General features: G+C 38.7%; 1 protein-coding gene across 18 annotated transcripts in view; it reads right to left on the bottom strand.

The window, feature by feature from the left end:
• The window catches only part of CALD1 (caldesmon 1), a 183,232-nt gene that overhangs the window by 81,440 nt on the left and 75,723 nt on the right, over positions 1–26,069 (bottom strand). For 12 of the 18 annotated variants that reach the window (XM_014739289.3, XM_014739293.3, XM_014739294.3 and 9 more), the window contains exon 3: positions 13,573–13,684. In XM_014739289.3, the coding sequence (XP_014594775.1) occupies positions 13,573–13,643 (71 nt within the window). In that variant the 5' untranslated portion in view covers positions 13,644–13,684. Of the gene's footprint in view, positions 1–13,572; positions 13,685–14,380; positions 15,637–26,069 lie in introns of those variants that run through there. The other 6 variants (XM_014739291.3, XM_070265839.1, XM_070265845.1 and 3 more) reach the window with 1 other exon arrangement.

Raw genomic sequence — 26,069 nt, 5'->3', positions numbered from 1 at the left:
CAAACCCTTTTCAGAGAAGAAGGAAAGAGAGTCTTAATTTCTGATCATGTAACCCAACAGGATACCAGAATCTGTCTTCTAGCAGCAATTCTGCACTTCAAGCAGAGTTCTCATGGAAAACTAACTCCTTTCTAAAGAGTATGCCTCCCTTGTTCAGCTCCATCATATCTCTGACAAACATTGCAATGCGACAGAATTTATCTTGATGTGGCTATGATGTGAGGGACTTAGAAATGAGAGGATTAGGAGTCTCCATCCTGCCTCAGCCTTGAGTTTTATGAAAACTTCATTCTGCTCAGTTCGTAAACCGTGGAGCTTCTGTAGTAATGATACTCCCTGGGTAGCCAGATCATACTCTGTCGATGCTGGCTCAGAAAACGTGTATATATTTAGGGTGTTTGGCTTTCATGGTTAGGCAGGAAGAGTTAAAGGCTCTTAAGAGGGGAGTAGCAGGAAGTAAACGCACCAGCTATCAACTCTTTCTATATCACAATTTTTGTCCAAGTCCCCTTAACAGTAGTTTCTCATGTTCTTCATCAAGGAAGAAGAGATGGTGAGGGAATATTAGATCCCTAAAATGGGCCTCCACTAAAAAAATTCAAGATTTACACAGAGATTAGAGCTTTTGATTAGAGAAACAGAAGGACTGCTCGAGGAAGGAGTGGGCAGAGGCATACATCTCCTGTAATTGCCCATAGTGCCTTGGGAAGGATGCGGTGTAATTATACCTGCTGAAGCTTCTTGTCTTCGAATCAGCATGATAACCCATCATCTCATCTTGCTCATCTGTTTGTTCACTTCCTGCTCAGTTATTTTCAATATTAGTCTCTTGAGCTCCCTAGAAAGATCTGCCAACAGAGCAAGGTTTTCTGTGGGAATCAAAAATGAGTTGGTTGCTGTTATTCTAAGTAGGCCCAGTAGAGCGACTAGCTGCAGGAATAAAGGACTCTTTCATACCTAGTTGCTGGTGCCGGCTCTGGGAGTTATCTAGCTTTCATTTGGAGAGCTCTTGAAGTATGCAGCGTTCCCACTGGGCAATAAGACCCAGGTTAGACTTAGGAAAATAAAAAGCACATATTGAGCAATCTTCTGGAACACCAGTTGGATTCCTAAATGGTACAGGAAAATGGAAGCCAGTGAAGATGTGACACGGGATAGTCCGTGTCACCCACAATGGAAAACATGAATGTCAGAAGAATTTCCTATCCTAAACAATGTGCAGTTTCAAGTACACTCTCTGGAGATTCTCCTGAATGTACAGGCTTCTGGCTGCTATTTATAGTGGCCAATGTGTACTTTACCAAGATTTTTATTCCAACAAAGGAACTGTATGTGATGTAGGGAGTTATTAAAATGGAAAATAAACCCTCACACTTGAACTTAGTCAATTGGTACTAATCACAAATACGTCAGACCTCGCTAACCTAGACTAGCTGGAAGGAGGGCCAGGCCAAACTATGAATTATTTTTAAAGAAATCTAGTTTTGAAAAAATGTTCACATGTACCTGGTGACTTCCACTGGGCTACAAAACACCAGAAACTTGTTTAAAAATTGTTTAAATAAAAATGATTTATAATTGGCAAATTAAGCTTTTAAGTGTAAGTGAGTATTTCTAAAGTTCTTTAAAAAGTTTTAAAAAGTTGTGATCTCAAGTGTTTAAAAATTAAGCTATGGAATGTAGCTTACACATTTAACATGTTAATCCAATCCTTTATTTACAAGTCATTCAAAATTTTAGTTTTCTATTGTCCCAGAATAAATGACAAAAATTCATAAATGGAGAAATTTGGATTAATGAAGATTTACATTAGACTAAAAACTGATTTTCCAACTGCTGATGACCACTGCTTGTTAGATGGCAAACTAGTGAAAAGAAACAATTTTATTCACAAAGTACACACATTTTTCCTCTAATCTCATTCACACATGAATGAGAATCCACTTATACAGTCACTACATGGTTCCAACTTGCTCATGTTTCACACCTGGTGGTAATTTCTTGTAACACTGTTGAGGTCCTTTGGGATAATAAAGGTCAAGAACTTTCCTAGAAGACTTCAAAGCAATTGAGATAGATTTCCTTTGACACAGAATTTGGAACAGTCTGTAATCATTCCTGTCTGCCATTCCCACCTGGGCAAGTGATGGCCACAGATGCAAATCTCTTACACCTGGTTGGTCAGTGAGAAAACCAATAGGCAGAATATTCAGCATAGATATTTGATAGCCTTCAATACATTTCTATTAGACTTTGATGAGACTTCTTTGTTGGTAGTACTGTATACTTCTCAAAGGTTCCCAACTTTAGGTTCCTTTGGTGCTGTGTGTTCAGAATGGCAAACTCCTTGCCCTCTCAGGGAATAAAGGGCTCTGTTAACACCTTCACCTGAGTCTGGAGAGAATCTTTGGAATGCCCTGGATCACAGGGTACTGGAAAAACTATCACCTAAATTCACACCATCTTATTTAGAATTTTCTTTTAAAATAAAAGAATTATTCAGGATACTAGTGACCTCTGTGGATGGAGGGGCAAGGAAGCAGGATTGGGGAGGGGTCTGCAGGAAGTTCCAATGGTTTTGGAAATGTTTTAGTTCTTAAGCTGAGAGATAAGTTTATAGGGTACGCATTATGATGACCTACAACTTCTATACATATTACATAATATTATTTTGTAATGTATCTGCTTTTTCATAATTAAAATGAATAAAGTTATTAATTAGAATAAAATGATTAAAACTTATACTGTAGAAATTGGGCACATAACTTTGTTTGTAGTATTAGTACAGTATTCATACATACTATTGAGATGTTTTTGGTTCCTGTTTTAGTGGTGTTGAAACCATATATTATGTAACATTAAAAAAGAAATTATGTCCACAAGGGAAAGAAACTATTTAAAGTATATAATTAATTGAATATTGGATATATAAATTATTGAGATAAAGACCTTGCTATGTTAGGTACCAGACTATCCTGTATTTTTATCTTTATTTCAAACCAGTAGGGAAAATGAAAAAAGATTCTTAAAAATAAAGAGGTAGATTTTCTTTTCAGCATAGAGACTTTGTGTGCATAATTCTCCCATCACTTTCAAGGTGGCCGCTAAAACAGATTTGAAACAGAGTAGAGTAGACACCAAATTGTCTGACGACATGGGGACTGTGCACATGTTTAGTGATTCAGAAACCCCAGAAGGTAGCTGCCGAGAGGCACAGTTTCTAGGGAGATGACCCTGGAGAGGACTTTCCTGATAGCTCCATCATTACCATATCCTCCAGCCAGCCAAAAAAGAGCAAAAACAGGTAACATTTACTGAGCATTAATCACATATTCACATATATATGATATATATATACACATATATACATATCATTATCATGTGTACATATCATGTATATAGTCTATCTCTGTCTATCTATCTAACCTATTTATCTAGTGCTTTAAAATCTAGGTGAAAACTTATGAGGAAGAACCGTTATGATGGCCGTTTTCCTGATGAGAAAACGGGCTTCGAGAGGCTAGATAGAGTTGTCCTTGCTAACCTGGCCAGGATTCAAATCCAAGTCTGTCTGATCCCGGTTTCTGGAAGGCATCATGTCTGTTTCTCATTCCATATCTGCCCCATCCTCCCAAAAGAGAGCAGCAGTAAAGGTGAAAGATGAAATCCTCTTTAAGGAATGAAATCAGTTCTTATCTCAGATTTAGAGAGAAAAATCCTTTGATGAGTTTGAATTGCTAAAATGAAACTGGTAAGGATGGAGAAATCCTACATAATAACTTAGTATCAAAATTAAGCTTTGTTTAAAGAAATCTTGCCAAGACAACATATACCAAATAAAACTCTTCCAAAGTTAATGGCAAATAGGATTCTGTTTGCAAACTCACCACAGTTTTTTTTCCTTCTTGGCTCATATGGCAAAGTTTGATTGCTAGTTCCTAACAATTAACTGTTTTCATCCTGCCTATCTGCTTATCTTTCTTTGCTTTTCATTTTACTCACCGTGAAGCAATCTGACCTAATCTCCTTTTATTTAGAAATATTATCCATAAACTGTTTTTAAATTAAGAAAAGAAAGCACTCTATGTGCAATACATTGTAGTATACACTATTTTCTCAAAAGCATACTCTATTTTCCTAATGAGTGGTCATGGCATTTTTTATGAGCAAATCCGGGTGGCTCCATTCATTTAGGGATCCACACCATGCAACCAGGCTCTGCCTCAGCTTAGCTGCATGATCTTGAGAGGGTCAATAGCCCTATACGTAAGTCTCTTCATATGTAAAATGAAGCTTTTAAAATTCTTTAGATCAAGGATTCTTGGCCCACAATTCAGGGGCCTCCAGGAGGTCTGTGGATGGAGGTCTCTGACGCCACTGAAGAAAGCGCCAAGTTTTGTGGGTGCATATGTGCATTTTTCTTGGAGGAGGGTCTATAGCTTTGATCAGAGACTCAAAGTAGTGTGTGGTCCAAAAATGAAAGAGTAACGTTCCACCACAGAAGATTATCTATAAGGTCAGTGACAGCCTTAAGCATTTATGAGTGATGATGTGACTGAAACCCCTGTCCTAAGGGTGAATATACTCTTAGTGAGAAAAATCCAGAGAAAAGCCAAGAACAGTTATGCCAGCAGCCTTCTTTGGCTTGAGGGGGAAAACTCGATCTTCTCTGCTTCTATTTTTCTGTGAAATGGGAATAACATGGGAGATTTTTTGAGGGCAAAGGAAATAATGACTGTGTCTACACATGTAAGCAATTTACCTGAATAAGCATAAAGAACAGTTCAATTAGGCCCAACTGCCTCATTTACTCTGTTGCCACATAACTGTTTTCAATGATTTTTCCCCCCCATTTTAGGGAGTTATTGTAGAGATGATGGACCTTCAGCCAAGACAACCAGTTGAAACATGAAAAATTCCATTGATCAATTTGTTACAGTGGAAAGGTTTTGAGATTTGGGGCAGGCAGAACTGGATTACACTCTCAAGCTATTATGAAGTTGGACACGTTACTTAACCTTTCAGACCTATAGATTTCTTAACCGTAGAATAGGGATAATAATATCTAGTCTACTATAGACTGAATGTTTGTGTGCCCCCAAAACTCATATATGGAAACCTAACCCCCAATGTGATGGTATTTGGAGATGGGGCCTTTGGGAGCTGATTAGGTCATGACATGGAACCCTCATGAATGGGATATATGCCCTTTATAAAAGAGACCCCAGGGAGCTCTTTTGCCCCTTCCACAATGTGAGGGCACAGAGAGAAGACATCTATCTATGAACCAGGAAGTGAACCCTCACTGGATACTGAATCTGCTGGCACCTTGATCTTGGACTTCTCAGCCTCCAGAACTGTAAGAAATAAATTTGTTGTTTACAAGGCACCCAATCTATGGTATTCTGTTATAGCAGCCTGAACAGACTAAGATACAGCCAAAGGGTTGTTTTGACAATGAAGTGATATATAAGGTATATAAAGTGCATCCCCCAGACTGGCACTTGGTTGGTGCTAAACAGATGAGGGTTCCTTTCCCTTTCTAACATCAGATGAAAAACTTGGCTGATACTTTCTTCCACTTGAGAACTATTTTTGCCAAATTGAACTCTTACGTGAAATTCTGAGTTATGTTTTACATACTATATTTAAAATAAAGGACATATCATTAATGAATTAGAAAATTAACCATATGGTCACAATATGTGATTTTGAAATCCTCAAATAGCAATTATATTGGTGTACTAGACTTAGATGTGGCCAAAAGATTTAATTCTTTCTTAACCTCAATAGAAATATCTTAGCAAGGTCAAGATCAGTATAGGAAAGAAGCTTTGCAGTAAGAATGCAGCAAATCATAATGACTGAACTGACAGAAGACTGAAAATTCAAACTCAGTAAGATATTCTTTTGTGCCAAGGCCTACCAAAACATTAATATAATTTAATAATATTTTAATAATAATAAAATATCTAACATTTGTTGAGCGTGTGCCAGTAATTGTGTTAACTTCTCTATATGGGTTTAGCTAGCTTCATCTTTACAGTGGCCCTGGGAGACAGAATAATTATCCCCATTTTTATACATAAAGAAATAGAAGCAAGAGATGTTTAAGTAATCTGTCACAAGGTTACCCAACTAGTAGTTATTAAAGTCAGAATTTGAACCCAGGTCTGTCAGACTCTATCACCCACATACTTAACTACCACATCACCCTGCCTTTCCCCAGGTGATCGAAGACTGATAAACTATAAGTGTCACATATACAGACAGTAAAGAAAAATTTACCGCTATTTTAAACTATATGTTTATTGACACATATATGTCACAGTTTTTTTTTTCCAGCTAAGAGTGAAGTTAGGGTCAGGTCATTAAGAATCTAGATTTTCTATTTTTATTGAATGCATGTTTCTGGACTCTTGATGCTCCACTGGTCACCATAAAGTAGGATACTTTTAGGCCCAAAGACATTGTTAGGTTAGTGGAAATTCATCAAAGTATGCCATCTTTACCATTTATAATTCGACCATTTATAAATTGACACAGGTAATAAATGATGTCGATTTAGAGTGAGTGAGAGAGAGGACAAGAGAGGGAAAAATATGACTATGTATATATATTTTGATTCTTCCTGTGGCTGGACACAAATAAATAATTAAAGATCCCTGAGGGGAAAATTATCTACCTCATTTTGTCTATGGGCCTACATTCAAGTTGGGCCGACCCTAAACAATATCAAATAGACATAAAAACCTTATGGAAATATTTTTAAATCCCTTTCAAACAAACTACTTGAAGAAATCTTTTAACTTAAAAGTAAAAATTCAGATAATAAATCCTAACATTTTTTGCTCCCTGGAGTGATCAATTTTCTGAGAACTGAAGGGAAGTTTTGAGTAAATTTAGCTACACTAATAAATTAGACAGTTTCAAAGGAATATTTTATTTAACTTCCTAATGGAAAATAATTTTCTGATTATAGAATAATAAAAAAATGCACTTGGAAAGATTTTGATTTAAAAATTTCAAGGTCAAAATGCTAAGCATTTGAAAAAATTGTTTTTGTGTGTGTGTGTGTGTGTGTTGTATAATTGTTGATTGACCACAGCATTAAATCATGTAAAAAAGTTTCAGTGATACAATTCTGGGAGGGGACGACCTAGACCCAATGGATTTTTAAAAATTGTTTGTTTTTCTAGTGTAGTGAAAATATTTGCTTTCAAATGTCTAATCATCAGGATATTTCAGAGGCCCATAAAAATGTATGAATGATGACAACAACAACAGTGTTTTCATTCCCTTTATTTATGTCTATGAGCCTCTGAATCTGATAACACAACTCTACAATAGGAGCCTTTCTTCTGATCAGAAAGAGGAACTCACATTGAGTGTGGAAAGCATGAGCTGGGAATGTAATGAGTTCACGTCTTGAAAAGTGAGAGAGCTGCTTGTTGGGAAAGCAAGCCCAACAGAGGGAACATTATGTCGGACTGAGAATCTCTTCATGGATAAAACATCATTACAGGTTTCTCAGCAGATACACCAAAGCTCAACATCCTCTTGGCCAAATGTAAAAGATGAGCTTGAACTGGTGTGAACTCTCGTGGTGAGACAATACACTCCTTCCTCAGACCCTGTTACCATCACACCCACTCAAAACTCTTCACTCAACAGCTCATTCCTGCTCTTTGTCTTGCCTGGAGTTCCTGTATCCTCTGAGAAGTGTAGAATGAAAGCTTCCATGTTTTAATTTTGTTTTGTTTTATAGTAAATATAAAATGTATCTTCAATTCCTTGTGTGTTGCAGAGAATCAAATCAGACAATAGTGATGTTTATTGAATAACACTCAACAAATAGTAGTAATAATTCAATACATAATAAATAATCATCTAGCAAACACTAGATCGTTAGTACTGTGTTAGTACTTTTCATGTATTATCTTTTTATATCCCTACAAAAACCCTCTGAGGTGGATACTATTATTTCCCTCATTTCACAGATGAGGAAACAGAAGGTTAGAAAGCTGGAATAATTTGCAAGCTCATGTAGCTAACATGAGACAGACCTGGGATGTGACAGCACAGCTTCCTAATGCGAACGCCCATGCCATTAACAGCTAAGTTCCACTGCCTCCCACAGTTATGCCTCTTGGTGTCCCTTCATTTATACAGAACATGTATGCTCTATTCAGACACACCTATTGCTGATGCTGTGGTCAGTCCATCTTTGCCAGATACACATAAAGGCCTGGCAGTTTTTTGTACTTGTTGAATAGGAAGAGAATTGGATTTGACCCCTTTGAAAGTGTATTCCTTTCCATTACATTTTCCCTTTTGAAAATATATGTATTCCCTGATGATACTAAAGCATGTACGTGCATAATGCAGGGTACACAGTCTGGGTGTACAGATGGGAGGAGATATGGAAATGAGAGAATCAAGTGTAGATGAAGATGCACATGGACCAGGGGCAAATACATTAAGATGAATGAGAAATACAGAGACGAAGGCAAAGATGGATTGAAATGAAAGAAACAGAAAGGGAAGGAGAACATACTTATTACTTTTTTATTCCCATGAGATAGGTGAAGAAGAACAAACAGCAAAACGAATTATTTGTTCAAATGGGTAACTGATTAAAAAATACAGTGTAATTTGAGATATGTATAAACAGTGTCTTTTGCTTAGAAACAATGCATTTAGGATTTTCACTGATCACCTGCTCAATCCATTCTGCCCACAGAAATTTCTTTCTTCTCTCTTTGGTCAAGATTGCTCTAAAGACACTAAGCTACCTAAGATTTGAGCCTTGTGACGATCGAGACTCCACCTGGACTGGTGACCGCTCATCCCTACGGTTCAGGCTAGTATCTTGCACTTGATAGATATTCAATACATTTTTTTGGATGACTGAATGAAGTACCTCCTTATACCAAATCTAAAAATGTCATCTTAAGGACTCAGAGTGACAGCGAAACAAGGGAGAAGGACAAGGGGAATAGCAAAAAGATGCACAGGCTAAGGGGCAGGCCAAAGAAGGGAAGGATGCTTTGATTAGGTTCATAGTCTAACTTATGGAAAGCTGGATGATTTGAGATGGACTGGACTACAACCCTCAGAATGAGGCCTGTGTATGACAGTCTCAGGGCAGCCATGAGGCAGGGAACAGGTGGCAGTCCCAAGCACATGAAAGCCAGCACGGCACGAAGTGTATGGTGAGCTTTTCAAATAATCTTTTAAAAGATGTATTTCTGAAGAATAGAATGTATAAGAATCTGGATTATTTTAATTTGTGGTTATTACAGCTGGTGAGAGCACAAGTTTTAAATTATTTATCATTGCAAAGTAGAACTGCACCTGCTAGTCAAACTCCATAACAACTAATTGAAATAACAGGGTACTTTTTATTTGGAAAGCCTTTGTGGGTAAGAAGTGGAAAAGTCAACAGAGTTTCTCTTCCTCCACAGTGTCTACAGAGATACAGCATACAAAGGGCATAAGCCATCTTTAATAAGAATCAATGAATATCAGCGTACATACCATGTTTGAGGATATAAAAATGTAGTTTCTTGATCCTCAATTGGTTTTATATAGGTTGAAAAGCATTAAGCGCACTCTTCCCAATTCTGTCATTCAGTTGGTCTAACCTCAGTGCTCAAAATAGAGCTTGGAGCACAGTAGATGCTCAATAAAAATCTGTTGAATGAGTGAGTGAATAAATGACTCTGGAGCTGTGAGCCTTGGGGCCACTCTATTTTTCCTAATTTATTCCACTGCCATCCCAGATTTGATTTGAGTTCTTTCTTTCAGTTCCCTAACTCCAAAGGAAAGTAGCGTCTACTCCAGTTTGGCCCCAAGAATAATGGGGAGGGCCACAGAATCACATTTTCCAAAATGGAATCTTGCCTTATTTTTTTATTTGTTTTTAAATAAAGTAATATACGATCATTGTAAAAGAAAAATTAGACAATACCAAAAGCAAAAGGAAAGTAAAAGTTACCACTAATCCCCCAGAGTAAACATCAACTCCTGTTACAGATGAGGAAGCCAAGGTCTAAAGCTAAGGGGAGAGGGATTTGCACAGGGTCTTATATGCCCTTTATCTTCAGATCAAAACCACAATTTTGGATGGCCCTTGATTTCTGGTTCTGGCCATCTGTTTCCTGTACACACCCTGAACTTTCTCATTCAAGTTGGCTGGACCATAATGCCTGACCTTTACTATTTCCATAAATGACCAGATTTTTGAAAATCCTAAAGAGTGAACATAGAGTCACTTACCAGATCCCAGAATAACAGAACTAGAAGGTTCACCTTGAAACATGTAAAAATAAACTTAGTATAAATATAAAGAAGTACTTAAGTACTTCTCTCAAAAAAGAAAGAAAGAGGGGCCAGCCCCGAGGCTGAGTGGTTAAGTTCATGCACTCCACTTCAGCAGCCCAGGGTTCACCGGTTCGGATCCTGTGTGTGGACCTACACAACACTCATCAAGCCATGCTGTGGCAGCATCCCACACAGAAGAACTTGAATGACTTACAACTAGGATATACAACTATGTGCTGGGGCTTTGGGGAGAAAAAAAAAAAAAAGGAAGATTAGCAACAGATGTTATCTCAGGGCCAATCTTCCTCACCAAAAAGTATACCTTAAAAAAAAAAGAAAGAAAGAAAGAGAGAGAGAGGAAGGAAGGAAGGAAGGAAGGAAGGAAGGAAAGGAATCAGGTGGAACATAATATCCCAAAATCATTAATACAGACAGAAAAGTAAGTGAAACAAGATTAGGACAAACTTGTGTAAATTGTGTAAATTGATTTTAGGTTATTAAGGGTACCTAACTAAGCTTCATTGAGTACATTCCTTTTAACGTTGACTTTAAAGAAAGACATCCTTCCACACAAAGCACAAAACCAGAAGGAATGAACATGTAGCTGTGTGGAAAGTTCTTAGGCAAAATCTGGTTCTAAAGAAACCTAGTTCATTTGCTCTAACTACAGTGTGGCTCTGACCACAGTGAGTTAACTCTACTGAGGGAATCACGTTGATACCCTGTCTCTCTATTCACAGAGAAAGCAAAGAATCAGAAGATACTGATCTAGTTCCATGTCAGATTTCCCATCCTCACTCCTGAGTCCCCCTAGCACCAGTTCTCTTCGGGCTGCCCCCACACTCTGGCCTGGTTTGTTTCCTGATCCTGCTATACTTTGGTTTCCTAGCATACCGTGAAGGACATAAAGGCAGAAACCACATCTATTTATATCTCAGCGTAATTTTCCCTGTCCCTAGCACAGACATGGAAACTTGGTTGGTACTTAATAAGTATTTGTTGAGTAAAGATATTTTTTAGGCTTTCAGGAGAACCCAAGGCCAAATAACCCTTCATTGGAAAGAATAAGCTTTGTGCCACTGGGCCTGGACACTGCCTACAGGTTTTGATGTCCACTCCATGTGAGTACCCCCATATTCTCTCTGGTTCTCCCCACCCCCCTGATCTTTTGGTCTCCTTTGATGGCTTCCATTATGCCTTTATGACCTCTCACTCTCTCTACACTTGCTTTCTTGGCTCTATCACTACCATCCACACTCAGCTTTTGCACTACCACCATCATACTGAGTGTGCCCAAACTTACTTCTCCAATAATAATGTCTCTCCCTTTCTGAACAAAGATTGAAAATTACTATCTCCAAATGCCTGGAAGATATCTCCATGTGGATGTGGTTTCTACCTGAAATTAAACACTCCCCCCATGGACATGGAAGAATGGAACCTTTCCCAGTTTTCCCATTTGAGACGATGCAGAGACTCTTCTTTCAGATCATCAGACTTACATTCTTTGCAATTGTTTCTGACTTTCTCCCTCTCCTGAAAGGTTTGCTAATACTCCCTCTATAAAGACTCTCCTATTTGATCTTCATTTCAATGTTTGATGCCCTGGTTCAGGCTCTCATTACCGTATGTTCAATACTGACTCTTCCAAGGCTGGTGTCTCCACACTCTAGTCCACCGTAGAGAACTTTCTCCAATGTATTTTCATGACACATAGCTCCCCTGCTAAATCTCTACTGCCTTTTATGTGAAATAGAAACACTCAAGATGTGCAAGTCTAACTCATTCTTCCTTAAGCACTCAATGGATTTCTTGCACGAGGATTCTCATTTCCACCTCTAAGCTCCTGCTGGTGTCATTCCCCCACCTAAATGGCTCCTCTCTTCCTCTTCATCACCATCATTACTTCCTCCATGGCTTACCACTTCCAAGGAAACTTCCCTGACTAGTTTCATCACAGGATGATGACTGTCTTTCCTTCTCTCGGCATTAACGTTTAGTTCTGGCTATGTTGCTATGTTGTTTCTTACTTGTTTAGCTAACGATAATGGTTGAAAATAATAATAACAATGACTATGATTTATGGAAGCCTACTATGTGCCAGGTACTGGGCTAGGCCATTTATGAAGTTCAATAATCTTCACAACAACCACATAAATTCTATAGATATTATCCCCATTTTACAAATAAGGCAACTGTGGCTTAGAAGTCATTTGCTTATGGCCACACAGCTCATAAGTGTCAGAGGTGGGATTTGAACCCACAGAACCCAGTTGCCACTCATGGTACTATGCATGTATGTGCATAGACATTCCATGAATGGCAGCCAACTCTGACCAAGTTAATCCAAGACCGTAGCTTTAACCTCTTCTTTTGCATTCTCCGTACAAATAAGTAGAGCTTATAGCCCAAGATATGTTTTGCTATATGTGTAAGTTTCCGGTTTTCTACAGCAGAATCGCTAAAAGATCACCTTGCTGCCATCTTTTCATTGGTGCATGATTACTGAGAAGCAAAACTGATTTGGTTTTAAGACTCTTGTTTAACATTTTTCTTCCTGTGAATGCCCACTGTGCTTTCTCAAAGGAACATCTGATTTAAGCCACATTAAATGCCATGTCCTTTGCTATGAGGCCTAAAATTTTAAAATATGCATTTATGTCCCGTGCTTCATATGTCATTGCTTTATTTCTCCAACTTGCCCTTGAAGTCACCACGACAGACATTTCACACAACATAACAGCTTCCAACTAGACTCAGAATCTCCACAGTAATATACTCCACCAACTATTAACCCATAAGATGTGGATTACTGAATTGGGATGCTTTTCTAAAAAGAATAAAAATTTGTCACAAGATTCTAATAAGAGTAAAAATTTGTCCCCTTTACTTTGTTAGACTGAAGATCCACTTCCTAAACGGTCTCAATATTCACTATTTATCATTTTTCTGTTATTTCAGTTATAATTGCTTTTTAACTTTTATCCACGTATTGCTTTTGTCATTTAAAAATTCCAATATGAAAGACACTGATTAAACGCAACTATTTAGTTTTTCTCAAATCTCTCTTTTTCTTGATGTTTGTTTTATTTTTTCATGCAGAGTTTAGAGTCTTAGGAATATTTTCCCTAACTGCTTTTGTAAACAGTTTAGTGTGCAATACATTTGCCCCTTCAGAGTGATGATCCTTGAGGCCTGAAACCAACATTGTTAATAACAGAATACAAATGCAATCCGGATCCTTACCTTTCTGCTTCGAGGCGCATCTCTTCCCTCTTTTGCCTCCTAAGTTCTCTGCGACGTTCAAAATCATCCATGGTGTGGTTTCAGGATTCAGGAGACCAGATAATGTCTGGATCTAAAGAGGAGGAGGTAGAAATCAACATCATAGATGAATCGGAGTATTATCTCCCATGAATCGCTTAGGTCTCCCCCTACCCCCAGACTTTTTCATCACTTCATTTTTTCTTTACTCTTAAGAAAAACACCTTAGAAGACTGGTGAGGCAGCCAGTGATCAATTTCTGACTCCCAAGCCGAGTTCTTTATGTGTTAAATTCAGTCTCATTCATGAAACTATTAGAGACAAAAAAGTAAGATTCTAGGATTACAGTTAAAAAAATAAAGACCTCAAGAGACAGAGAGGTTTTGAAGATTTGAAATATTGGTGGGATCACTTCAGAGCTACCAAATGATTTTGTTCTTTGTAACTTGCTGCCCACAGACAAAAGTTATGAAAAAGTGAACAAAGAAAGAGGAAAAGAGAACAAGAGTGGAAAAAAAAAAGAGAGAGAAAAGAGAAAGGGGCAAGAAAAGGAGTACGTAGGAACTAAGAGAAAAGTAAAAGAGAGAAATAAAATAATACAAGTATCCAGGCATAATTTGCATATTCTACAAGAACATTAATATCAGAATGATAATAGAGGCCACAGCAATAATACCATGAATAAACATAATGCAGCAGCATTTTAAAAAGCAGTTACGTTGTGATCAAGCTGTTTTCAGAGCTCAGAAGTCCCGGCTCTTTGTAACCCAACCATTTTATCCTTTCCTACCTCCTCCGTGATGGTTTGAATCCCAGAAAGATCTTCCTTTTCCAGCTCTTCAACTGAGGAACCCGCTTCCCCTGTGTTTCTGTGCCATGGAGTCAAGTATTCCAGAATTCCCCTGCAGCCCCCAAACCCAAAATGACTACCAGAAAAGGGGAAGCGGGCTCTTTTTGTCCTTGCTTTGTTTACAGAGCTGTCAGTGGTTAGTTAAACTCGGCCTGGAATCTGGCATTTAAGGCCTGCTTGAAGATTGTTTCCTGTGTGGAGCGGGAGGCCTCCACTTCCTCTGGAATCCTAGACTCTCTGCTGCACTCAGATCACAAAAAATATTTTCCAGCGCTTTCTGTGCACATGAGACGAGCCATTTGCCCCGCGTAGGAAAATAAGGAGCTGCACAAAGCCTAAAGCCATCCCCTAATGGCATTTTTGTTTGATGGAGCAAAAAGCAAAACTTAGATTTTGAAGCCAAGTTCAGAAACCTCCTTAAGTAAATTGTCAAATTCTTTTATTTTCAAGCATTTTTTCCCCTTAAAAAACCCACAAAAACAAAACTAAAATCTCAGCCAACAAAAACAAAACTCAAATATGTTTGAATTCTGCCCCCCCCCCACCCCGCCCTTTTCTTATCCCCTAGGGTCTTATTTATACTGCTTATAAATCTTTTGGAAATTCAAATTTTGGTGTTCATTTGGAGCTTTTAAATTTTAAGGTGTTCTTCCACCTCCTCTTACCAAGAATACTTTCCAAGATTTTGCTAGTTATGAAGGAAAGAATCAGTTCTCCTTTTTTAATTTCATCAACCATAAAGACATTTCTCTATATTCTCCAAACTGATCTAATCATAGTTATCAAAACGGAAAAATAAAAGTGATTTGAGGGTCATCTAAGGGTCTTTCTCCTCAAGGTGGGCTCCTGTTCTGAGCAGCGCAGCCCTGTGGGCAGTGGGACCAAAACTCAGTTACTTGAATGCAGGGTGTAGTGAGAGAGTAAGCTCTTCAGTAAAGTCTTTCGTTGTATATAAACCACTTCTCCAATAACTATAGCAACAGCAAACAGAAATGGGAGAAAGAGGTCTGTCTGTAAGCAAACAATTTCACTTTTTAAAATTTATCCAAGTGGCTTGAAGAGCATCCTCTAAGCTTTCGGGTCTCGCATATACAAGCTAAGTAGTCATGCTGGCTGCTTGTTAACAGTGGTTCGAATTTCTCAGCCTATACCTCTGGTGGAGGTGCTAATGAGCAGTGAAACAAATCTCCCCAAGCAGGCCGAAGAGGCATCTGGTTGGCAGAGCCCGACAGTGTCTTGGAGTACGCAAAGGAAAGTGCAGCTGGCTAACATTGAGTGGTCACTTGTTGACCATGCTCACTGGTTCTCTACCTACGCACATTCTTTTTCTTCTACCCATTCTCTCCTCCTACAGCTCACCTTTTCTTACTTACTTGGGCAATTTTTTCTTTCCCAACCATAGAAAAACTCTACCTATCCGGTTATTTACTCATTTGAATGCTGCAAGTATGTATGCGTGTCATTTAGGCGGTGGAAGGGAGGCAGACAGAGAGTGAGCTCTATGCTGCATCTACATAGACAAGTGCCTTTCTGGGTCATGCTTTGTGGACATGTGGTAGGTACATGTGAGGGAGAGGAGAAAACACATCTGGGTACTGCATGGTATGACTCTCCGTTGGGGTGTATGTGGTTGGGTCGGGGAGAGAAGGTGTGTGTGTTTGTGAAAATGGCTCTCGGTTGGTCTCAAAGCAGGATGGGGCTGGAGTTTTTCCTTATCCTCACACCCTCATATCACAGAGCTTTCTGAAATTCTCTGGCACTGTTCCTATGTAAGAGGAGCCATGTCTGGGTAGAATTGTAAGTGATTTTTTTCTCCCTCTTTTGGGGGCAGCACCTTCCACACTCCCATCTCTCATTTCCTCTCCTAGCCCCAGTCAATGCTGGACTACTTCCGGAAACAACGGTTAGGAAACAAACTGAACCAATGAAATGATGACATGTTAAGGCAGAGGGAGTCTGTAAACTGTGGAGCTCCTGAGAGTCAGAAATGGACAGAGTAGCCTGAAATGCAGGCTAGAGGAGGTATGTATCAATACATATGACAGACGAGTTCTTGGAAAGTTTTATGAAAATCTAAATTTTGAGGGGGCAGTTAGTCATGCTATTGAAAGAACTCTGACGTGACTCCTTCTGTAAAGGGAAAAAAGTGCTTTTCAAAGGCAGATGAATCATTAGCTTCTGACAGATGTATTTGTCTTGTCAACATGGGTTCTCAAATACCGGATTTTCTTGAAATAGGGCACATCTATGTTGTAATTAAGTGATAAATCAATGTTACAGGTTTCAAATCACTTAGCACACTGCCCTTCCTTTCGGTAATGACACCACACGCTGGTGGCCCAGGTGATGGCACTATAAATGGACCTCCTGTGTCTCTCCACCACATCAGGACCTCCTGAAGGGTCATCTCTTTCCGTTCCTTCTCACTGCTTTTCCCTCTCTGCTTCCCATTGGGGAGGAGGATTTATCGATATTTATCAATATTTCTTCTGCCATTTCTTTTTTCATTTGTTTCATTCTCTATCACTTTCTTCTCTTTCTCTTCTTCATTTCCCTCCCTAGATTGGGAATTAAAGTATACTTATTAAATCCAATCTATGATTCTTTTCCTTAAATTAAAAATTTGAATTAAATTTCTGATGTGCATCCTTCAACCAAGAATTCTAATTATGACTATGTTTTGTGTTCACAAAGCTTTTCTTTTTCTTTTGTTTTTTTTTGCCTTTATGGGTGTGTGGCTCTCACTACAGATATTTCCTGTGACTGCTTTATAAGGAGAACTGGTCTGTTTCTGCTCATTTGGGATGGGGTTTGGTGGCACATAAGAAGCCATCTTAGGGGTGTGTGTGTGTGCGCGTGCACGTGCGCAGATGTGTGTGTGTGAATGTGCGTGTGTGCACAAGCATGTGTAAATACAGTCAAGGCAGGAGACGGTTGTGAGCAGTTGGCTTTTTAATCCAGCGCTCAATTATTAGGGGCAGAAGCCACGTGGAGGAAGCTAAGTCTCATCTACCTTCAAATTATCACAAACAGAATGGCGAATGAGTGGGGGAAAGTCTTTGGGCTCTTGGGCAGTGCCGATATTGGTCTTAGAATGCATCAAAAATAAAACCTATTGAGTGAGGGACACCGAATACGCTAATGCAGCTTCCAAAAGTAAACAACATTTATTGAATATGTACTGTGTGCTGGGTCATATTTTGTTACTTGCTTTTTTTGTTTTTTACAATTAATGGGCTTTATTTTTGAAAGTAATTTTAAGTTTAAAGAAAAAGTAAACAGAAAGTACAAACTTCCAATATACTCCCTGTCCTCCACCCTGCCCAGTTTCTTCTCTGTTTGCATTGAATTGTGTACGCCCTGCCAAAAGATATGCTGAAGTCTTCACCCTCAGAATGTGACCTTATTTAGAAATAAGATCTTTGTACATGTAGCAAAGTTAAGATAAGATTGTTAGAGTGGGCCTTAATCATATATGACTGGTGTCCTTACAAAAAGGGGAAATTTGGACGTAGAAACAGACACACACAAAGGGAAGATAAAGTAAAGACACAGGGACAATGCCATGAGAAGATGAAGGGCAAGGAATATCTGAGGCTACCAGAAGCTGGGAGAGAGGCACGGAACACAGCCTTCCCGAGGGTCTTCAGAGGGAGCATGGCCCTGCTGACACCTTGATTGGACTTCTAGCCTCCACAACTCTGAGACAATGCTTCTGCTGTTCTAAGCCACCCAGTCTGGGGCAGTTTGTTCTGGCAGCCTTAGAAAACCAATACAGCCTATCACAAACATCTTGCAGTAGTGTGATACACTAGTTACAATTGATGAACCAATATTGATATATTATTATGAACTAAAGTCCATAGATTACAATAGGTTTCACGCTTTGTGATGTATAGTTCTGTGGGTTTTGCCAAGTGCATATCTCATCTCCACCATTATATTATCAGACAGAAGAGTCTCACTGCCCTAAACAGCCCCTGTTCTCCATCTATTCATCCTTCCCTCCTTCCCCCTTCAACCCTTGATCTTTTTACTCTTTCTATAGATTTGCCTTTTCCAGAATGTCATATAATTGAAATCATACAGTATGTAACCTTTTCAGATTGTCTTTTTTCATGTTGCATTTACCTTTTCTCCATGTCTTTTTGTGGCTTGATAGCTCTGCTGGGCCATTTAAACATATGTAAGATCACTTTATCTACATAATATTATAATCTCCATTTACAGAATTTCGAAGTGTGTGCTCCTAACCACTATAATATTCTTGGACTAATCCACTAGTTCCCTCTAGGAATTGTTTTCCCTCTCAGGGAATAAGTAAGACTGCCCCAGGGAAGTTCTGAGAAGACTAGCGTCAATGATCTCCGGCTTAACTCATTGGATCATATAAACTAAGATAATACCTCTTTAATTTCAAATCCATTTGGTTTAAATCATAGAATTATCATGTCTCAGAGATTTCAATTGAATTAAACCTTGAAAATACTTTTAAGCCTCTATTATTTTATCGCTATTTTTTCTAGGATTCATAAATCAGAATGGTCAGATTCTGGACAGCGTCGTTGCAATTTCTTTGAGATGTTAGAGTTTCTTCTCTTGCATTGCACCTTCCTCATTACACACCTTCCTGCTCTGGCCCACTGTATCCTCATCCCCAGCATAACTATTTCTTTGCAATTGCAAGAAACCCCAGTCTCCCGACCCTCATAACCGTTGTTAGACAGATCCTTTCTGACGAGTCATCATTATGTATCCACTATAAATTTCATGGCCCAACTACCTCAATGAAGCCCCACAAATCATTTATAACATCAATATTCAATGAACATTTACTAAGTATTTACTGTGTGCCAGGTTCTGTTCTAGGCACTGGGGATACAATGGTGAACAAGACTGAAAGGGTCCCTGTTTTCCTGGAACTTGCATTTCAGACTTTCTTGTTTCTTTAAACTTCTACCAGGTCTGTCATACCCATCTTCAAACTTGGATCACATCTATCATCTGCCTTCTGGTTTTCGTTCTTGAGATTCAGGGCTTTGTGGGGGATAGTCAGGGACCATGTTTTGTCTGTCCCAAAGGTTTGTGTTAATTTCAGCTGGACGATTACTGCAACTCAGTGATGCTTCTCTTCATCCTACAGGTACTGGGTGATTTTTGAGTGTAACATACTCCAGCAGATTTCCCCAGCCCTGCTCTTCAAATTATCTTCACTCACCTCAATCCTTCAATTGCCCTCCTCCACAAACCCTTGGCCAACAGTAACCCGGACTCAGAGTTAGGAAACTGGCTCACCCTTTCTGTAAAACAAGATGGTTGGACTAGACAATGTCTGAGGTTTCATCCTACTCCATATAATAGTGTAGTTCTATATCTGCTTTCTAATCCAGCAAAGATGGATGCATCAAACATGACGTGTCCATGTTTCCTTCTTTCCAGGTCTAAATGATATCTAAGTACATTTTCCTCTAATTTTCTGATTTAGAAAGCATTAACTTTCCTTTCAGGCAGAACATCTCATGTCATCCTAAATAAAAAATGTTTTATTGCCTTTCAAATGTGTCTTTCAATTTTCTACCTCTGCACTTTTATTTCATACTATTGCATCCATCTGGAATGAGCTCTCCTATCCTCTTTATTGTCCATATTCTATTCAGCTAAGAATTTCAGGCTCAAATTTCACTTCCTTCATGATGGCTTTCCTGAGGACACTAGCTTGGAAGTGATATCTCCCTCCTTGAACATCTATCATTCATTTTGGTAATTAATGATGTGCTGCCTTGCTGCAGCTCATTAATTGTTCTAAGTAGCAGTTGAATATTTTACTTTCTACATGGCTCATTCTTAAGGTCCCTTATGAATAGATACAGCCATTTAAAAAATCTCTTAACTATTGAGACATAGCAAGAACTCAGAAATTGTAGTGATTCAAGTCATTGGATTTTTATTCTTGATTTCACCATTATGAGTATGGAAACTGTAACTCAAGCTGATTCATCTCTGTGTTTTATTGACTGATCAGTGTTTACAAAGTGAATTAAAGACCTTGGTAATAGACTATACATGAATCTCAAAAGTTACATAAACCCACATTTGCAGTAGTTACACAGTAAATCTGGCAGTGTTTTCTTTCTGACTGTAGAAAATGAACTTTTGTCCTTTTTAAAAAAATTCAATTTATCAACCTGCTTTACTCTTTTCTGAACTGAATGGTTCATTTGGGACTCAAAAACCAAATAAACACATGGATTGTAACGTACAGTTTGGACTTAACTTTAGCTCAACCTTCACCATCGTGTTCCAAAAATCTGTGCTACTTAAAAAGAAAAAATACATGTAATCATCAAGGCACATTTGTCAAGACCAGCAACATAGAAATAAGAACGAATGGGATCAGCCTGAGGAGCTAGGCCTTCACAAGTCATTTCTTTTCTCTAACCAGTAGAATCGGAACGCACAGTCCTACTGAGAGCAGGCTAACAGGTTCTGACCCGTTTTCTCTCCTTCTCTGCTCAGTCATTTATGGTTACTTTTTCTCTATTTGCATTTTTCCATTTGCAAGACAGGAGAACTAACAGACTTAACATTACTAAAATCAATGTCTTTGTGGCCTCTCTCCCACGTTAGGAGGAGTGGGCAGTTGGGGCATTTTAGGTTTGTGAAATGATAATATTTATATATATTGACTTCAACACTTGGAAAGTCAACACATTCAAGGATTTTAGGTCGCATTTTAAAGTGTTGTCCCAAATAATACCACCTTATTTGGAGCACTTTATATTTTTCAAAACTCTATGGCTATCATTGTTTGATACTTCCAAGGAAGAGAAGTAGATTGATCTCCATTTAAAGAATAAAGACAGACAATAGAGACCTTTAGCATCAGCTCCTTAGCCACAGCCAATCAGTGGAAAACCAGGACTGGTAGTATTTAGACTAATCTCTAAACCAACCTGAAGATTTTCTTAGAAGAGTGAAGAGAAGTGAAAATTTGGAACCCAATTCCTTCTGTGCCCTTTTCAAGAGTTTAAAATACTTTTCCTTGGCAAACTCAGGGAGAATTAGACTGAAAGACGCAGGTGAATACCAAATCAGAATAGGCATTGGGCCACAGCTGCTCTCTTTGACCTTAGAGAAGAGTAAAAGGCATAGGTATGAACCTTAAGGAAAAAATGGAAATTCTCCACCAACCTGTGTCTGTGTGAGAAAAAAAATGTATAGTTTGCTAAAAAATGTATACCTGTGCTTTCTGAAAGAATGCTGATACCAGAGGCCAATTCTGATGTTCTGAGACTGGGGCTCTGGCCCCAGTAGAACTATCCAAAGATGGGTAGGGCCCCTGAGAAAGTGTGAACCCGTGTGCCTGCTACTGGAAATAGTCAGAGAGGTGAAGTAGCCATCAGTTTAGGGCTGTCCTGAAAAGATATTTGTTAAAATTCTAAGTCTGTGCTGTCCAATACAGTAGCCACTAGTTACACGAGGCAAATTAAATTTAAATTAATTAAAATTAAATAAAATTAAAAATTCAGTTCTGTAGCTTCACTGGCCCCATTTCAAGTGTTCTGTGGCTACATGTGTCTAGTGGCTACCATATAAGACAGAGAACATCTTCATCATCATAGAAAATTCTATCGGACAGCCCTGCTGTAAGGCCTTCCAGCTCCTGACAGAAAATGATTGTCCTGTATGAAGTAATGTGTGCAGTTCAGACATGAAGGTATGTAAGACATGGTCTCTGTCTTCAAAGACCTTGCAATCTCATAAAGAAGATGGAATAAAATCTGGGGTATGGTACAGGTCAGCATCTCAAAGCATGGTTGTACTCTTTTAATTCTCTCGTTAGTAACCTGTCTGTTCTCTTGCAGAGTGTCTTCTGGATTGGGCCATCGCGCTATGACTGAGCACTTGCTGCTGAGAAAGTGAAATGCTTGGCAAATGAGAAAGAAGCTGAGACACTGTCTCAAGAGAGATCGCACTTCAAATTTCGCAACAAGGCCTAAGAGTGGTTTATTTGGAACAAAAGATCAGAGGCCATAGGTCTTTACCAATTATAAACATGGTACAGAGATCATCATATTTTACATAATAGTTTTACTTGTGCATGACCCTCAGGCCTTTCTGGTCTACTCAGCTATAACAATATCAGCAACCCATGGGTCTGCTCTTTGTGATGGATTTTTCAACAAACATTTCCAATTTAGTGATCAAACACTAGATCCAGAGACTTAGCCAGCTATCTAGCTAATATAAAATATGAGTAAGGTGAGAGAGAGTTTAGATGGCAGGATGCAAATCCATTTACTCTGCTAGAAATAATTCAAAGGTATGTCCTAGAGGCACTTGTTAATGGCAACATTTTTGTATATGAAGGACATGCTATTATTGATCAGAGACTAATTATTCTCTAGTGAATTATTCAGCTTCTATTCATCATGGTCATAAATTCACTTATTGTGTTCTGGAATTATGAAACAAGTTAGAGACTATTCCAGGAGTTTATAATCTAGGACATAAAGCTTTGAAACCAAACCAAGAGACATTATCCATTATGTCCCTTGGACATAATAGACATGATTTAAACACACTGATCTACACATAAGTTAAATAATAAATTGAGAAGTGCCTAGACTGTTTCCTTCTTCCTTTCACACGAGTCATTTAGATGGTACTTTCTCCCATTTGTTAGTTTGGGGATTTCTGGACTTTCTTCATGTAAGGAATGGGTCACAGTGCAGCCTGCTTAAGATTAACACAAGATTATAGGATCTCTGAACCGCTTAGCCACTGACATGAATTTGTATTGATACCCATGTCAGTTCTATTGGAGTACTTACTCTATAGCTTATATTTTAATTATTAAGTACATATCTGTCTTCCCTAGAAGATTGTAGCCTCCTTAAGGTTGTTACTCATTTTTGTGATTCCTCAAAGTTCTTAACCAAGTATTTTTTCTTATAGTCAGCACTAGATTCCCACTTATTGAATTGGAATGGATTCCAGGGCGTTGTTTGTTCACTGGACTTAATTGGTAAACAGACAAACTTGGCTAAGACATGATCAAAAGGTTATGTCTCCAGTTGAGCTCTCTGTAACCTTGGGGATGGTGGTGGTTCATGATAAAGCTCTATTTTATATTGTGATTAGTAGTTGTGATTGTTTTCCTCAGTGGAAAAGAACTTTGTCTGAGAAAAACATTCTGGTTCCAAGAAGAGGAGTATTAAGCATTTGTAACTGAGGGAATAGGTTTGTTCTGGGATGTTCAAAGAGAAAAAGGACAAAGAAGACATATGATGAATAAGAAAAGAAGAAAATCAGGGTTGAGCTGAAACATTGCAAATTTCCACAGCCTTTGGAGTTTCCTTGCCACTTCTCCATCATAATTAGAAAACACTGACATTCAAAGCTGATTTAAATGCTTCCATCAGTCTAAAGAAAAGTGTTGCCTGATTTTGCTCTCTAACCGTGCTCAGTAATTAGAAACATAAGGCGCTGTTCTGGGTGTTCACTTGGGAACCTATCCTCCCCAGGCCTGGTGTCACTACCCATTGGCTACAGGACTTTTATCATTTCTCACCATCTCTCTCAGGAGCCCCAGTCCAGGTCACAGGAAGAGTGTGAGGTTGCCATAGGCATTCCTGGAAATACTGGAGACCTCTGGCGCCACTTCAGACTCTAAAATACACGGAAGAAACTCCTTTTGCCTGCCCATTTCCCTGCTGGGGCCCTGTAAATCTGTATTGCCTTTGGAAGGCAGTAGTTCATGCCTGGTAAGATAAGCATTCACACCAAAGAGTCAAAAGGAGGATCTTTGTGACAACCTGCTTGAAATGACATCCCTGTTTCTGAGAACAAGAAACTCTTCCGACAGCAGATTCTAGAGTTCCTCAAGCTCTTGCTGGACAACCTGTACTTTGCAAAATGTAGGATTAGAACACAATCTAAGGACAAGCAGCAGCTTTTTACTTCTGACAAAATCCACAGAGAAAATGGAAAAATACATGTAATCAAGGACTTCAACTCAACAGTCACCTAGCTTGTCAAATTAAAACATGTGGCAACCACCTGCCCAGCATCTTGGAAAAAATTATACCTTCTTGTTTTTCTACCTGACCTAAAATCTCTTCGGAGCACATTTGCATTTCCCGATTTTTCACACTTAAACAATGCTGTCCACACCGTGTATAAAGATGACTAAGCAACTTTGTATTAAGTAACCAAAGTAAGTCCTGCCAATTTTAGAATAATTAAGTTTCTGCAGTCTAATATAAACAGTTCCAAGAACTACATGCGGCCTACCAAAAGTATATATTACAAGTAGTCAACGCTGTGGCCAGCTGGCAGACAGATCAACCTATTAAAGTAGAATTGTTCAGAATTCAGAGTATTATTTTTCTTTTCTCCCACTATTTTTTCTGCATCCAACTTCGTTTCTTTGGGAATGTTTTCAAGTATACAAAGCAAGAAACTATTGTGGAATTGCACCTCCCGTAAACGAATGAGCATTTCTCTTGAGATCCTTTGGAACTCACAAATCTTTCCTATTTCAACCCTGTCTACACACGCAGCCAAAGCAAAATGGAGCAAGTGAATCCACTTTGTTCCCACTCAAGTTGAAGTGTTCATGTTTTGCTTGACCATCAGAAAGAAAGCTCTAGAGTAACCACTAGACAAACGAATGTGCACATTAAGCTATATGCCCATTGGGCACCCAAAACATCTTTCTGACCATGGATCCTTGTACTGCCTTCATCAGGTAGCTTGGTGGGCCAGAATTTATTGCTAATAAGGTTAGATTTAATAATAAGTCATAGATTTAATCCCATCAGGAATGAGTTAACTATCTGAGAGAAAAAAGTCCTGAACTATTGCCATGTGCTATGACATTAATCTTGGCCAGCTATAATGGCAGATGTGGCCTGACAACTTTAAGTTGAGAAAATAGAGATGTAGACTAACCCATCCCACCATGACGTCCAGTAGAGTGTATGGTCAAATGAACATGAGCGTGTCATCACTGCATATTCAACTGCATTATAAGCCCTATTGTTTTCTTCATAAATGATCAAGAGTGGTTAAGACTCTACAACCATAGTCACAATGAAAACTTCAATGAAAACATTCAGCAAATATTTATGAAGTATTATTTATGTACTAACCACCTTGCTTGGTGTGGCATATAAATTGTGAATGCAACCACCCTGCCCTCATCTTCCTTATAGTCTGATAGTGGAGAGGGGCAGTAAATAAATAAAATATAAATTGGCATAAGGGTTAGGAAGGAAAAATACAGCTTGCTATGAGAGAGAACTACAGGAATGACCTGATGGTTTTCTTTGGGCCAGAATAACACATAGACAGTAACAGCTTTTTCAAACAGGAATATTAATACACACACGAACATACATTCATCAAGGGAACATAAATTTATAAGACCAGAGTTTGTATTCATTAGATATATATCGACATCTATTATGTGCCAGACACTCACTCATCTAGGTTCTGATAAATCAAGCTCTCCTCTGCTCCTCTCTCCTAAAGAAGTGGGTGAGGAGTAAAGTAGCTGGTCAGCTTTGAGGGATGGTGTTACCCCTTCTTTCCCACCTCGGATCTTGTGTAAACAATATAAAAA

This window comes from Equus caballus, chromosome 4 (assembly GCF_041296265.1).
Source record: "Equus caballus isolate H_3958 breed thoroughbred chromosome 4, TB-T2T, whole genome shotgun sequence".
NCBI classification, from domain to species: Eukaryota; Metazoa; Chordata; class Mammalia; order Perissodactyla; family Equidae; genus Equus; species Equus caballus.
Note: the sequence above shows the minus strand (reverse complement) of the source record. Positions and strands in the feature narration are given on the sequence as shown.